General features: G+C 35.4%; 1 protein-coding gene across 1 annotated transcript in view; it reads left to right on the top strand.

The window, feature by feature from the left end:
• Window positions 1-10,443: 10,443 nt before the first annotated feature.
• Window positions 10,444-14,995, top strand: part of LOC131801548 (dual specificity protein kinase splA-like) — an 83,890-nt gene continuing 79,338 nt past the window's right edge. The window contains exons 1-2 of the mRNA XM_059120320.1: window positions 10,444-10,466; window positions 12,131-12,288. Of these exons, the coding sequence (XP_058976303.1) occupies window positions 10,444-10,466; window positions 12,131-12,288 (181 nt within the window). The remainder of the gene's footprint in view (window positions 10,467-12,130; window positions 12,289-14,995) is intronic.

Here is a 14,995-nt window from a genome sequence, read left to right as displayed (position 1 = left end):
GCATTACTTAAATTTGGCATACTTATTTTTAGGCCTAATCTGGTTGTATGTGCAAAATGCTATACTATTCGGGCTGATATTACACGTTTGGTGCACAATAAAAGGCAAATCGGACGAAGATATATATGGGAGCTATATCTAAATTTTGACCGATTATCTCCAATTTCAATAGGGTTCGTCCTTGGGCCAAACAAATGATATGTGCAAAATTTCATCTCAATCGGATAATAAATGCGACCTGCATTTTGTTTACAAGAATACATGGACAGACGGACGGACTGACTCAGAAACTGATTGTATGGAGATCCTCAAAAGTAACTATGGGTCTATCTCGCTTCCTTCTTCATGTTTCAAACAAATGCACAAAGACATAATACCCTTACCACTTTATGGTGTAGGGTATAAAAATCCTTTCTGGCAAGCGTTTTCTCTCAAAAGAAGATGCAATTAAAGTTGCAAACCACTATTTTGAAGACCTTAAGGAAAACTATTTTAATCAAGGGATAGAATTGTTAGAGAAGCGTTGGAAGTTTCAGGAGATTATATTGAAAAATAAAAATATTTTTGAAAAACTAACTATTCTCTTTAATCTATAGGCTAAGAAGTTTCCGAACCGCCTTCGTACACATGTCTTCTTTTTTAGGTCCACTTTCATAATTTGCTTTATTTTCCCTTAATAATAAACAAACTGAAATTTGTCGCACAGTGTAATTTATACTGCGAATTTTTCAAACGGTTGTGGTGAATATTCATTTTCTATTCCATTGAGTGTTTTTAATGAAAATTATAAAATGTTCATTTAACTAATCTTGTGTATTTGTTTATTTCCCAATATAAATTATTGACTAACAAATCAATAATTCCCTCAAAAAGCTTAAAAATGCAATCCCCTTCCACCCAAATATTTGCATATGCCCCCTTGTCAGTAATTTAATAGACATCCATCTCCTCAAAATTACATAAAGACTTAATTCTCACAACACGTGACTTCTTTTGTTTATTTCAACTCCATAATCTTATTTATTTTGTATTTTATATTTTTGTCAGCTTCTAATGAAATGTGTTATATAACTTGGCATTAAACCGATACACTGGAGCCATTCATGCATTACAAAGCATTCAAATATTTGCCGAGTTATTAAATTTAATTGCTTTTGAGTATTTGTGTTCGACGTAATTCAATTGGAAGTGAATGGCAAAATGCACATGTCAATGGACAAATCAATTAACTTGACTCTGAAACAAATCTCTTGACAAAATTTTCTATTTCAAAATGAGAAACAAAGAAAAACTTAAAAATGGGCAGTTACTTGTCACTCACACACTCGTAGCATACAGGTCGTAAGGATTTAGATTGGGTTGAACCGGAACATATATTTGAGAAATACGTAATTGTACTAAAAGTACAATAAAAATACTTGCAAAACATCGTGGACTCAATAATAGTTTCCCCAAAAATGATTATGCTAGAAATTCGCAAAGGCTAATTTCGAAAATATTAAAAATTAGCGCATTCTACTACACATCACGTCACAAATTTTTAAATAAACCATTTGTTTTTTTAATTTAAAAAACCATAATTATAAAAATAAAAAAATAAAAAAACTGCAACAAAGTCAAACACCATTTTTTATAATTTTTTTTTTTATTTTATTGAAAGAAAGCAAAAAATGTCGGAAATAACATTAAAGTTAAGAAAAAGTTTAGATTTGTTCGAATTGGTCGCTTTTGGCACGAATTATCGCTTTCAAACGGCCAATGACACCGTCAAACGCTTGCTCTGCGGTATTTTGGACCATTCCCGACGAAGCACTTGCTTGAGGTGATCGACACTTTGGTAGTTTTTACTTTCCAAAATATATCCGGAGATTTTGGTGGCTATTGTGCGCTGGAAATGAAGCGGGGAACCTCATTTTGTAAACATTCTTGGGTGGCGCGTGCGGAGTGCGATGGTGCTGAGTCTAGTTGGAATGTCCAAGGTCTGCGGCCAAAATGTTTGCGTGCCCAAGGTTTTAATACACACTCCAGAAAATGTTCGCGATAATATTCGGCATTTAATTTAATATGAGTTGAGAGTGGAGAGCGACCATTGGCTGTTATGGCAGCCCACGCCATCACCATGGCCGGCGCTTGAGTTCTGGTGGTCAACCGAAGGTTCATATTTTCAGCTGACCTCTTTTGCAAGTAATCGCGATTATTTTGTTTGTTTACAAACTGCTGGACAACGAATGTTTTCTCATCGGAGAAAACCAAATTCGGCAGTTCACCACTTTCGGCCAAGCGAAGCAACTCTTTAGCTCTTTTGAGTCTATTTTCTTTCTGTTGCGGCATAAGTTCTTGCACTTTTTGGAATTTCAATGGTTGTACCCCGAGCTCATTTTTCAATATTCAGCTCACGAGCAATTTTTCGGCCACTGCGACGCAGCTTTCGATCAAGTCACTTCTTTCCTTTTCGAACCATTTCTGCTGATGTTGCTGCTTTCTTCCGTCCACTTCCTTGACGTCGAGCTACGCTTGCAGTATCACGGTAACGAGGTACAAAAGATTTATACACATTTAAATGCTGGAGTGCTCTAACGATAGACACTTTTGGTTTTCCAGCCAAACATTAAGAAATCACACTATCACGCTTGAATTCCATCACGAATAACTATTTTTCTGAAAAATTCTCACCAACATGCTTTTGTACGCTTGTAAACAATATAATGAGGTGTCACTGGAATAATTTTTACAGGTGTCGGACGAGTGGCTTAGAAATGACAGCAGTCTGAAGTTGGTTGAAGTTTTTTTTCATCTCACCCTATTTCATAATCCAATAAAATTCTAAGTCGATTTAACGATTCCGCCTGTCTATCTGTCTGTTGAAATCACCATACAGCCCGCATAATTCGGTCCATGTTTTGGTGTAGCTGCCATATAACGGTAACTCCCGATATTCGGTATTTTAATGATTTTCGCCAATTTTTTTTTGCGAATTTATCTAAAAATTTGAATTTGTTGGTCATGATGTGTTCTTGCTCCGGTGGTGAAAAATTTTATGTATAGGTCCACGTCTTGGCATAGACCCCTTATAACGGTATCTCCCGATATTAGGTATTTTTGTCACATTTTTTCACGAATTTGTCAAAAAATTCGTATTTGTATAATGAGTTCTAGCTCGTGTGGCGAAAAATGGTACAGGGTTGCCCATATTCGAGGGACCCATTTTTTCTTTGCGTCAATTGAATTTTGTACCGTTGTAAGGTGGACCGGGCCATACCCAACTGCTGAGAACGGCGTTTTTGGGATGTTCTTGGGGACCTCTCCACACTGGCTCGTACGGCAGCGATATTCTCGGCCGATCGCCTTGGTCGACTTTTATATGGCCTCTTCGGATTAGAAAGAGCCTTACCAGTCGAAAATGTTTCGTATAAACGCTTAATTGTGTTCTTAGAAGGCGCACTTCTCACATTTTTTAATGTTTTAAAAGCACGTTGAGTTTTCACAATTGACTTCTTCTGTTGAATGTAAGTTTCAACTATTTCAGAGCGCTCGCGTGGCTTGTATTGGTTCATGGTAAAAATCTGCTTGGTCTGACGCTTCAAACGCGGTATGTCATTAAGCGATGTGACATCTCTGTCAAAAGTTATGGCGTTGCCAGATGGGTCCGTCGAATATGGGCAACCCTGTATATATATGTCCATGTTTTTGTGTAGACCCCATAAAATGGCACCTCCCGATATTCGACATTTTCATGATTTTTAGCCAATTTGTCTAAAAATTAGTATTTGTGGGTCATAATAGGTTCTAGTTCTGGTAGCATAATATTTGGTATAGACCTCATATAACTTTGCCTATCGATGTTTGGTATTTTGATAATTTTTGTCACATTTTTTCCACGGATTTTTCAAAAAATTGTTTTTGTAGGTCATAATAGGTGGGGAAGTATTGTATGTATAGGTCCACGTTGTTGTATAGCCCCATATAACGTTACCTCCCGATATTCGGTATTTTGATGATATTTTGTCACATTTTCTCACGGATTTGTCTAAAAGTTGGAATTTGTAGGTCATAATGGGTTCTAGTTTGTGTGGCGAAACATTGTATGTATAGGTCCAGGTTTTGGTATAGGCCCCATACAACAGTACCTCCGTATATTGATTTTTTTCATCAAAATGATTTTTTCCACATTTTTCGCGAATTTGTCTAAAAATTGGAATTTGTTGGTCATAATGGGTTCTTGCTTCGGTGGCGAAATATAATATAGATAGGTCCACGTTTTTGTATAGACCCAATATAACTTTACCTGCAGATATTCTGTATTTTGATAATTTTTTCCACATTTTTTCTCGGATTTGTCTAAAAATTGGTATTTGTAGGTCATAACGGGTTTTAGCTCGTGTGGCGAAACATTGTATGTGTAGGTCCGCGTTTTGGTATAGCCCCCATACAACAGTACCTCCCGATATTCGGTATTTTAATGATTTTTGCCACATTTTCCTACGAATTAGTCTAAAAATTGAAATTTGTTGGTCAAAATTGGTTCCAGCCCGGTGGCAGAATATTAAATATTTACTTCCACGTTTCCTATACCCACTGGTTTTCGGTATTTTGATAATCCTAGTCACATTTACCCACATAATGGTTTCAAATTTGGAATTTTAGAAAATTTGATAGATGAAAATCCTTAAAGTATATTATTGTCTATAGAGGTTCCCGTTCTGGTATGGCCCCATATAACGGCCTCACTCACTTTAGGGTTTTTTTTTTATAAAAACGGTCTTACTGGTATATGAAGTTTAAAGTGAAACACGCTTGAATTCAGATACTTTTATATAAAAATGTTTCCTTTACCCTTAGGTGGATAGCATTGCAAGTTCGGCCCGGCCGAACTTAATGTTTTTTTTTTTTTTAAATTGTTAAATAAAATTTTTGTTTTTAAATGAAAAAAAATTTAAAAAAAAACCGTAATTTGAAAAATTGCATTACCTGTTACAACATTCCAGCGTCTTTTCGTTTTATACTAATAAGTTCTTGTGTACCGCAAATATACTTAAACATTTACCACTTTACCAGCAATTAAAAATTTTACCAATTCTATGAAATTTTAAAAACAAACAGAAAAAAAATCAATACAAACTTATTACATATTTAAGCAATTCATTTAATTTACATGAATGAATGCTGATGAACAATCATCGGCATTTCGAAGCCATTTCGTGGAAGAAGAACTTTGCCAATTTTGCACCCACATCAGGGCATCTATCCATCCAGCCATCCGTCCATCCATTATCACTTGTATTGGAAAAATTCTCAAGAAATGACAAACAAAAAGAGAAGTGGAGGCGACATACAGTGACTATTATTTTTCAACATTCTGAAAATGCTTTTTCTCCGAATCATTTTCTGGAAAATAACAAAAAGACTAACATGAATTTTCTTTTAAATTTCTTCTTTTATTGAAAAGAAATTTATGCACAAACTCGTTGTCCGTTGTAGGGGGAATTTAAAATAAGTCAGATATGGTAATGTATCGCACGAATACAGTAACTTTGTGTGAGAGATACTAGCAAATTAAAATAATAAATGTTCTTGCGGGCAAGGAAATTGTTTCGAAAGTTTTTAAAAACATTTTCTTGTTTGAGTTTTGAATTTTCCTACTTTTTCTCATTTATGGGAAAGAGAAACATAAAAATCGTTATTAAATAAAAAAGGAAATATCAGATTGAAGGCAAGCCGAGAGAGAAGCATTGAAGACATGCTAAAGGGTATATTTGCAGAAAAGATTTAAGGCACTTCAAGGAAATGTTATGGATATTATGGGAAAACCACCACTCATGCATTTTGAAAGACACTTCTTTGGATTCCAAGGATATTTTCAAGAAACCAATATGCATAGATTTTTATGGATATTTTGATATTTTGATTTTTATGGATAGTAACTACCCGGCAACTTCATCAGCGAAAAGTGTACTTAAAATTTTAGATTAGTTCCAACAGTTCGTATTTCATACATCGTTCAAAATTTTCAGATTTTCAAGGTTTTATATATTATTCAAGTCTTTCCTTTTTCGGAAGGAATAATTGCAAAATAATTTCCTTCTTCACCAAAAAGTCTTCAAATGGACACAATGGCCCCACATCCATTTTTATATCCTCCACCATAGTATGGAGGGTATATTGAGTTTGTCATTCCGTTTGTAAAACCCCAAAATATACATTTAAGACCCCACAAAATATAAACATATTCTTGATCAGCATAAAAATGCTATGCCGATTTAGCGATGTCCGTCCGCCTGTGGAAATCTCTCTAGTTTCCGAACGAAATGAAGTTGGTTGATAAAAATTCTATTTAAATGTATATTATGTCCGCAAGACTTTTGGTATTGAAAATGGGCAATGTATGTCCACGTTTTGTTATAGCCCCCATATAACGGTACCTACCGATATTCGGTACTTTGAAGATTTTAGCGGCATTATTGACCGGAATTGTTTCAAATATGGTATTTGGAGTTAGTAATGCATACTACAGCCTATGACAGAAGATTGTCTCTGCAGGTTTTTATGATTTTGATGATTCAGGTCCACGACGTCGTATAGATCCTAATATAACGGATACATTCGGTATGTTTATGATTTTAACAGAATTTTTAACGGATTTTTTTTTTTGAAAATTGCCAAATTCATTCCATATGGTGGAGGGTATTCAAAATCCGGCCCGGTCGAACTTACAGCTTTTTTAACTTGTTTCTGTCGAAAAATATTTCAACGTCTCTTTATATGTAACCCCTGAAAGCCACTAGTGACCTCAATATCAAATTTCATGATTTCATCTCTATCCCTACACCCAATACCAAAATGTAGAAGCTATTAGTACTTTTCGAACAATTTTAGTACGCATTTGAAAAACAATTTTAATATCTTAACCGCAGATACCAACAGTGACCTAAATATTAAATGTTAGCTCTGCAATTTCTCCCATCACCAAATTTAGTACCACTCAGCTCCCGCTCTCAACCACAGACACCAACATTGATATTCACATCAAATTCCTCCAGATGTGCCAAAATGCTGCCCTGAGAATTGCGACAGGGTGCCTTCATATGACACCAATGGACCATCTACATGAGTCATCCCAACCATCATATGGTGGATACAACTCCCCCACACAGGCGTGTCAGGAAGGACCTTAACGATCTAGAGAGCGAGGTCCAACGTTATAGGAGAGAACCTCCTGATCAAGAAGCCTATCAGGCAGATCTGAGTGTCATTCATACTGACGCAGTCACGGATGCTATTAGCAATTACAAAATGAATGCCGTCCTCGGAGTCGACTTTCCATTCATTGCAGCTGAAGGCCCGCACAAAACGCTGCATCTCTTTAATTGCACGGCCAAACCTACCCAGAATATCTCACTCGAGAATATCTCTGGATACAGCCCATTAAAGTAGCCGAATTTTTAAAACTGGAACCTGAACCAGATTAGCAGAATGCAAACACATACATGCTACTACTGCTACAACAACATCTAATTCCAGGGGTTCTGCTCTATTCCTTCACCTTATAGGAAATTTAGTACTTCTTAACACATTTCGTAAAATAATAGTACACATTTCCAAAACCACTTCCTTATCTCAATCCCAACTTCCAATATAGACCTCAATATCAAATTTGAGGATTCCAGCTCTATCCCTTCACCTAATACCAAACATAGTACCATTTAGTACAAATAAAGGGCTCATTTCCAATCCATAGCTAAATTTCTCAATTCTTGATACCAACAAAGACCTCAACATCAAATTTCGGGATTCCAGCCAATACCGAATTCAGCACTATTTAGTACTTTTTGTACGATTATAGTACACATTTTCAAATCTACTTCCATATCGTGATCCAATATACTAACAGATACCTCAATATTAGCTCTATTCCTTCACCCAATACCAAATTTAGTACTATCTAGTATTTTCGTACAAATATAGGACGCTTTTCCAAACTACCTGCCAAATCTCAGTTCCTGATACCAAAAATGACGTCAATATTTAATTTTAACATTGCAGCCCATTCCAAAGTTCGTACTATGTAATACTTTTCGAACAATTAAAGTACACATTTCCAAAACCTCATCCATTTCTCAATTCCAGAGAATCTCAATATCAAATTTAAAGAATCCAGCCCTATCCCTTCACACAATAGCAATTTTAGTACCATTTAGTAATTTCCGTACTACTATAGTACACACTTCCATATCTCAATTTCTGATACCAACAGATACCTCAGTATTATATTAACAGAATCCAGCCCTATCTCTTCACCAAATACCAATTTTAGTACTATTTATACTTTTCGTACTACTCTAGTACACACATCGAAAATCCCTTCCATATAGACCAACATACCAACAGAGACCTCAATATTAAATCTTGAGATTTCAGCTCTTCGCTTTTCCCGCCAAATCTCAGTTCCTGATACCAACAAAGACCTCAATACTAAATTTGAACATTCCAGCCCATCCATTCACCCAGTACCAAATGTAGTACCATTTAGTACTTTTCGTTCAATTATGGTACACATTTTTGACACCACCTCCATATGGCCAGGCTACATATGAAAAGCGACCGTGACATCAAATATCAGATCTCAAGCAACATCTGTTCACCCAATACCAATTTGTACCAAAATATAGTACTATGTAGTACTTTTCCTGCACTTGTAGCACACAATTCCACAGCCACCTCTTTAACACAAATCAACCACCTACAGGGACCACAATATAAAATTTCAAAATTTCAGCTTCATCCGTTCACCCAATACCAAATTGTACCAAACATAGTACTATTTAGTACAGTTCACACACTTAAGACATATTTGCAAAACCACCTTCATATATCAAACATGCTTCCCAACTGTTGACGGGACTAAACAACTTAGCTATAGTCGGTCACCACGGAGTCAGTTTCCCTGATCGACTGGTTACCTACACTTCTGGTTCGGGTAAATGCTCCTACTTGGGCAAGGGTTCCTTTGCAGTTTCTTTTCTTTTTCTGAAGACGACCCGCTACCACTGTGTCGATCCACGCTTCGAAATCAAGCGCACAAATTTTCTGACTTCACTTTTTTTTGTTTTGTTTCCACAATTATTGGGGACACAATTTAATTTTAACGACCTTCTTGGTCAAATGTTGCAAAACAATTAAAAAATCTAATAGAAGACTATTCTTCTTCTTTTCCTCATTCACTTGTTCCTCCTCCCAGCAGTCCGCTGGCCATTACAATTTAATACCCATCCAAATGTATGCTGTTTTGTCAATAGGAAAAAATGAAATAACAGTTGTTTATAGCATACAACTAGAATCCGATTTGGATGAGTCGCATTGCTATTACATTGTGGAACAAAATCCATATTAGAATTAAAGAACAAAACAAAATATAATAAAATGTGTCCATCGCACTTGCATCTGAATCGGATGCCTTTGTATTGTTTTGCAAAGTTTTTTTGTGTGTTGTTGCAGCCGGTGTTGTACCGTTATTCATTTTTTATGCTTCTTTCTTTTTTAAAGCAAAATTTTATTCTGTGAAGTGTTTTTGAAAGTGCAAGTTGTGAATATTGAAAAAAGTTAATAAAATAAAATAAATAATTAACATAAGAATATAGTAAGTGTTGTGTGTTAAATAAGTTAAACAAAATGTCAGGATCCATTAGGAGAAATTTAAGACGATTAAAGAATGTGGAAGCAGACAATTTAGAAAGAAATGTACAGTTGAGGACGGACTATTTGGAAAACAATGATATTGTACTAAATGAGCAGATTCCATGCATTCCAAAATTGTAGAAGATTTTGGAAAATATGTAAGAATATTGAAAACTCTCCGTTATAATCCATTAATAATTTAATTTCTTTCAGATTAGAAATTGTTTCAAATTCCCTAAAGCCAGACACTTCCGAACATTGTCCTACAATAAAAAAACTGGAAAAAATTAATTTTTTGTTTCTTCACACGTCTTTTGAAAAGTTTTATAAAATTCCTTTTTATGCATTATTTCTAATTATAATAAGAATATTTTATTGTTGAAAACTCTGTTCTATAATACGAATATTTTAATAAAAAAAACAGCTGAAATTTAATTTCCACAATCTAAAATGTTGATGGAATCGGACCCATCCAACCTTCGCTTACAATGTTGATAGATTTCGGACCCATCCAACATTCGCTTACGTTGTCGGTCGATTTCGGACCCATCCAACATTCGCTTACATTGTCGGTAGATTTCGGACTCGTCTGACGGCCTAGGCCATCGCTGTGTAAATGTAAGTAGAAATTGTATACAGGCTTTGGATGGGTCGCACCTACATTGTCATTGGTCTCAGATGGAAGATGTATGTGCTAAAAAATCCGCTGGGCTTTCTTACTCAGAGAGCAAGAGAGCAGGAAAACATTGATCAAAAAAAAGAACCAATTATATGGCATTGCCAGCACAAAACCAGTAAAGAAAGTCTTATAATCGGGCGGTGTCGACTTTATGGAACCCTACACCACTTTGCTAATTTAGTAGAGCTCCACATAACAATTAAAAGTTTTTATAGGAGAATTCAATCATACTCGCTATGATTACAATTATAATTTAAAGATCAAAGGACTAAATATGCCGAAGCATTTGTATCTTTTAAATTCGGAATTGTATTGCCCATTTGGTGCACAATTAATTTGAAATCGGATAAAGATATATATGGGAGCTATATCCAAATCTGAACCGATCTCGATAAAATTTGGCAAAGATATTTCTGAGCTGTGTTTGATATATTTCCCTGAATATCGTTGTTACGGAGTGCATATTACGGCTGTGGGTAACAAATACAACAAATCCGATGAATAATATATATTTGGAGCTATAGCTATATCTGAACCGATCTTCACCAAATTTGACATACTAGCTTCTAGACTCAATTCGGTCGTAAGTGCCAAATTCCATCCCATTTGGACAAATATTAGACGTTTGGTGCACAATAAAAGGTAAATCGGACGAAGTTATATATGGGAGCTATATCCAAATCTGAACCAATCTCGATAAAATTTAGCAAATGTATTTCTGAGCTGCATTTGATATATTTCCCTAAATATTGTGGTTGCAGAGTGCATATTATGGCGGCGGTGGATAAAAATAACAAATCGGATGAACAATATATATGGGAGCTATAGCTATATCTGAACCGATTTCGATCAAATTTGGCATACATATTTTCAGACCTAATTTGGGCGTATATGCAAAATTCCATACAATTCGGGCTGATATTACACGTTTGGTGCACAATAAAAGACAAATCGGACGAAGATATATATGGGAGCTATATCTAAATTTTTACCGATTATTTCCAATTTCAGTAGGGTTCATCCTTGGGCCAAACAAATGATTTGTGCCAAATTTCATCTGGATAGGGCAATAAATGCGATCTGTATTTTGTTTACAAAAATACATGGACAGACGGACGGACGGACGGACGGACATGCATAAATCAACTCAGAATGTGATTCTATGCAGATCATCAAAAGGAACATGGGAATTGCCCTCGAGGGCAAATATTAATACTGTACTTGTAGTGCAATATTGATTCTCTTACAAAATTTCAATTTTTTTAGCCGCATACGTTCTCATAATACCAAATAGTACCGTTCTAGAAGTTTAGTACCATTTCAGAACTTTTTGTATACTTAAAGTTCGAGTTTCCAAAGCCCCTTTTGTGCATCTATCCTGAACTCCATCAGTGACTCTCATTCCAAATGACAAGCTCATTCCGTTTGTCCGATATAAAGTATTATATTTTTAGTACATTTTAGTGGCATCCGTACCATTTTAGTACGAATTTTCAAAATCCAGTCCAGACGACGATTGAAGCTAGAATTTTGAAACTTTGCAAATTTTAAAGATTTTTGACTCAGAAGTTTTGTCTGGGCTTTGATTCTGGGTCAGTCATTCAGATGTTTCACTACTCGTTTAAATATATGTATATATGTATGTATATACATATGTATATATTGGAAAATACAAAGATTGAAAATATTACAAAATTTTTGTTCTATATTTGAAGCCATAAAAAATTCTTAAAATAATATTAAATATTTTCGTTGTTTTCTCTGTTCTCATCCTTGCAGAGCTCAAGCCTTAAATGTTGCACTCAACAATCAACAAGGACGTTCTGGCCGTGGCAAAGTACCACCACCATTGTTGCGTTCGCGAACATTGCCTGCAATCATAGTTCCGGGTATACCGGTGGTATCCTTGCACACCGATAAATCGCAATTTCAATGGGGTATGTATTCGAAAAAAAAAAAAAAAAAACTGAAAAACAAAAACCATGGAATCCTCCAAAGAGTCCAGAGGGCACCCATCCACCTAACTTTGCATACCAACATACACACACACATACCTAAGAAGACAATCTGCTTAAAATGGAAAATCTTTTGTGTACATTAAGGGGGGAGAGGGGCGTCGATGAGGGTGAGAGGGCATGTGTGTGTGTGTCTCTACTTATAGCCAAGGCAACCGCAACAAGAGCATCACTATCGCTTACCTCGCCATTGTCTTCATTATTGTCATAGCTGTTGACATGCACGGCGCTACAACAAAAAAGACATTTACAAATTTCTTTATTCAGCCATTGTTTCTATCGTTTGGCGACATAAAAGAAGACAACATTTTAGCGCCAGACTCAAAAAAAAAACGATTTTTTGCATTATCATCACCAAAAGAACAAATTTGTTGCTCCCGTTGTTGTTGTTGTTGTCGTTGCTGCTGTACATGACAGTCTATTACTAAGCAGCAAATCCCTGCTAAAGAGCTTTAATGTCATTCTTGCCATGGTTGGATATTCGTGGAAGACCCATCATGAAATTATACAATAAATTAACTTATGTTTTTTGTTGGTGTTGTTGTTTGAGTTTTTATTATTATTTTCGCTTTTATTTAAATATGCTACATCACCAGCCATAAATGTTGTCTAGAACATGGAATTTTTTGTTTTTTTTTTTCATTCAAACAAAATGTCCTACAATTGCCTTGAGTCGGAAAAAAATTCATTGATGCCATTGGCATAGTAAAGTGACCCCCTCCCCTGACCAAGCCCCTCACCCCTCCCCTCAATTTAATGATTCACTTTTACATTTTCATCGTTTTCATTGACAATCCAAACAAGATTAACAGGACGAACCGGACGGGGGAGGAGGACAGAAGCAATGCAATTATTTTTTAAGTTGATTCTATTAAAAACAATTTCGCTGCAATCTGTTAAATTTCATTAACAGGCAATTTGACGGCCACACCACACATACATATGTATACATAGTGTGTGTGTGGCTGAATGGCTAGTGGTGAATGTAAAATGAAGGTGGGCTAGGGATAAATCGGAAAGGATATGCTCCAAAATTGGAGTTTTAAGTTTTTGTATTAAAATAGAAAAAATTCGTCGGATGTGTTCAGTTGAGTAGAATTGTAGTTTATTGCCCTTGCATGACATTTATAGTGAGGAGGTCATACCAGAGGGGTGGACATGCATCGCATATTCGATGCGAATTGAGCTAAGTATATTTACCAAAAAATATATTTGCTAAAACATGAATAAGAACCTATTACGAGACCTCAAACTATTTACATATCTTAAACCAAATTTAGTACCGTTTATTACGTGTCGTACAATAATAGGACGCATTTCTAAACCACTTACATCTATATCAAATTTCAGGATCTTCGCTTTATTCTTTCAATCAATACCTAATTTAGTGTCACTTAGTACTTTTCTAACAATTATACTACACATTTCTTACCCACCGCCATATCTCAAACACAAATACCAACAGCAACAAATTTTAGGATTTCAGCTCTATTCCTTCACCTCATACCAAATTTAGTATTTTTCGAACAATTATAGTACACATCCCCGAAACCACCTAGATGTCACGATTCCAGTAAATCAACACAGACCTCAATATCAAATTTGAGGATTTCAGCTCTATCCCTTGACCCAATATCAAATTTAATACTATTTAGTACTTTTCGTACAAGTATAGGACGCCAAACCAAACCACCACCAAATCTCAAATACAAATACCATCAGTAAAATAAAAATAAAACAAGTTAAAAAGTATCAGTCGGTATTGCCGACAGATATATACCCTCAGCCTATGTTCGATTAAATAATCGAAATCTATTTGACTATTGTTTCAATTATTCAAACGTTTGACCCTCTATGGAGCCGGTTCCGAAGGAATGGATCATTTCGTATCAGACCCACAAAAAAAAGATATAAATATTCCAATGTTCCTGGTATGGATTATATCGACTCACTCCTTCACTTTATATGAGATATGTAATAATTTTTAGAAAATGTTAAAATGTGCGTGATGTGCCATATAGAGTCTACCGAAATATTCCATTTTTATACTTCATCTGCTACAAATAAAAAATATTGAGCGAAATATTGGGCTAAATTACAAGAAGGGATATTTATGTCCAATTTTATGCGAATTCATAAATTCCGATAAATGTCATATTCATATCAGGCTTCTTATTGAGAGAAATATTTGAGCATAGCAAGTAGTAAAGAATTGCTAAATTGTTTCGAAAGTTATGACAGATAAAATTATTGAAAATTGTGACCCTTTGTAGGTGAGGTACCAGAAGGGGTTCGCAGATATATATCAACTTCATAACAGATCTTGTGTTAGCAAAAAAATTTTTATGTGTGAAATTTTACGAGATGGATGCTTATTTGAGCGGTTTGTTTTTCAAAATATTGAACCCTAAGTATGGGGGAGGTGCCAGAAGCATTGGTTCGATCTATACCACCTTTATAACAGATCTTGTGTTGATAGAAATATTGAGATGTGCCAAGTCTAAATGGAATCGTATCTTAATGTGGCGTTTTATGAGCTTCATGGGTATTCAGAATTTCGACACTTTGTGGGGGAGGTGCCAGAAGGAGTGGACGGATACATTCCATATTAACAGCAGATCTTGGGTTT

The sequence above is a fragment of the Musca domestica genome, unplaced genomic scaffold, assembly GCF_030504385.1.
Source record: "Musca domestica strain aabys unplaced genomic scaffold, Musca_domestica.polishedcontigs.V.1.1 167, whole genome shotgun sequence".
NCBI classification, from domain to species: Eukaryota; Metazoa; Arthropoda; class Insecta; order Diptera; family Muscidae; genus Musca; species Musca domestica.
This window is presented reverse-complemented; position numbering and strand designations above follow the sequence as displayed.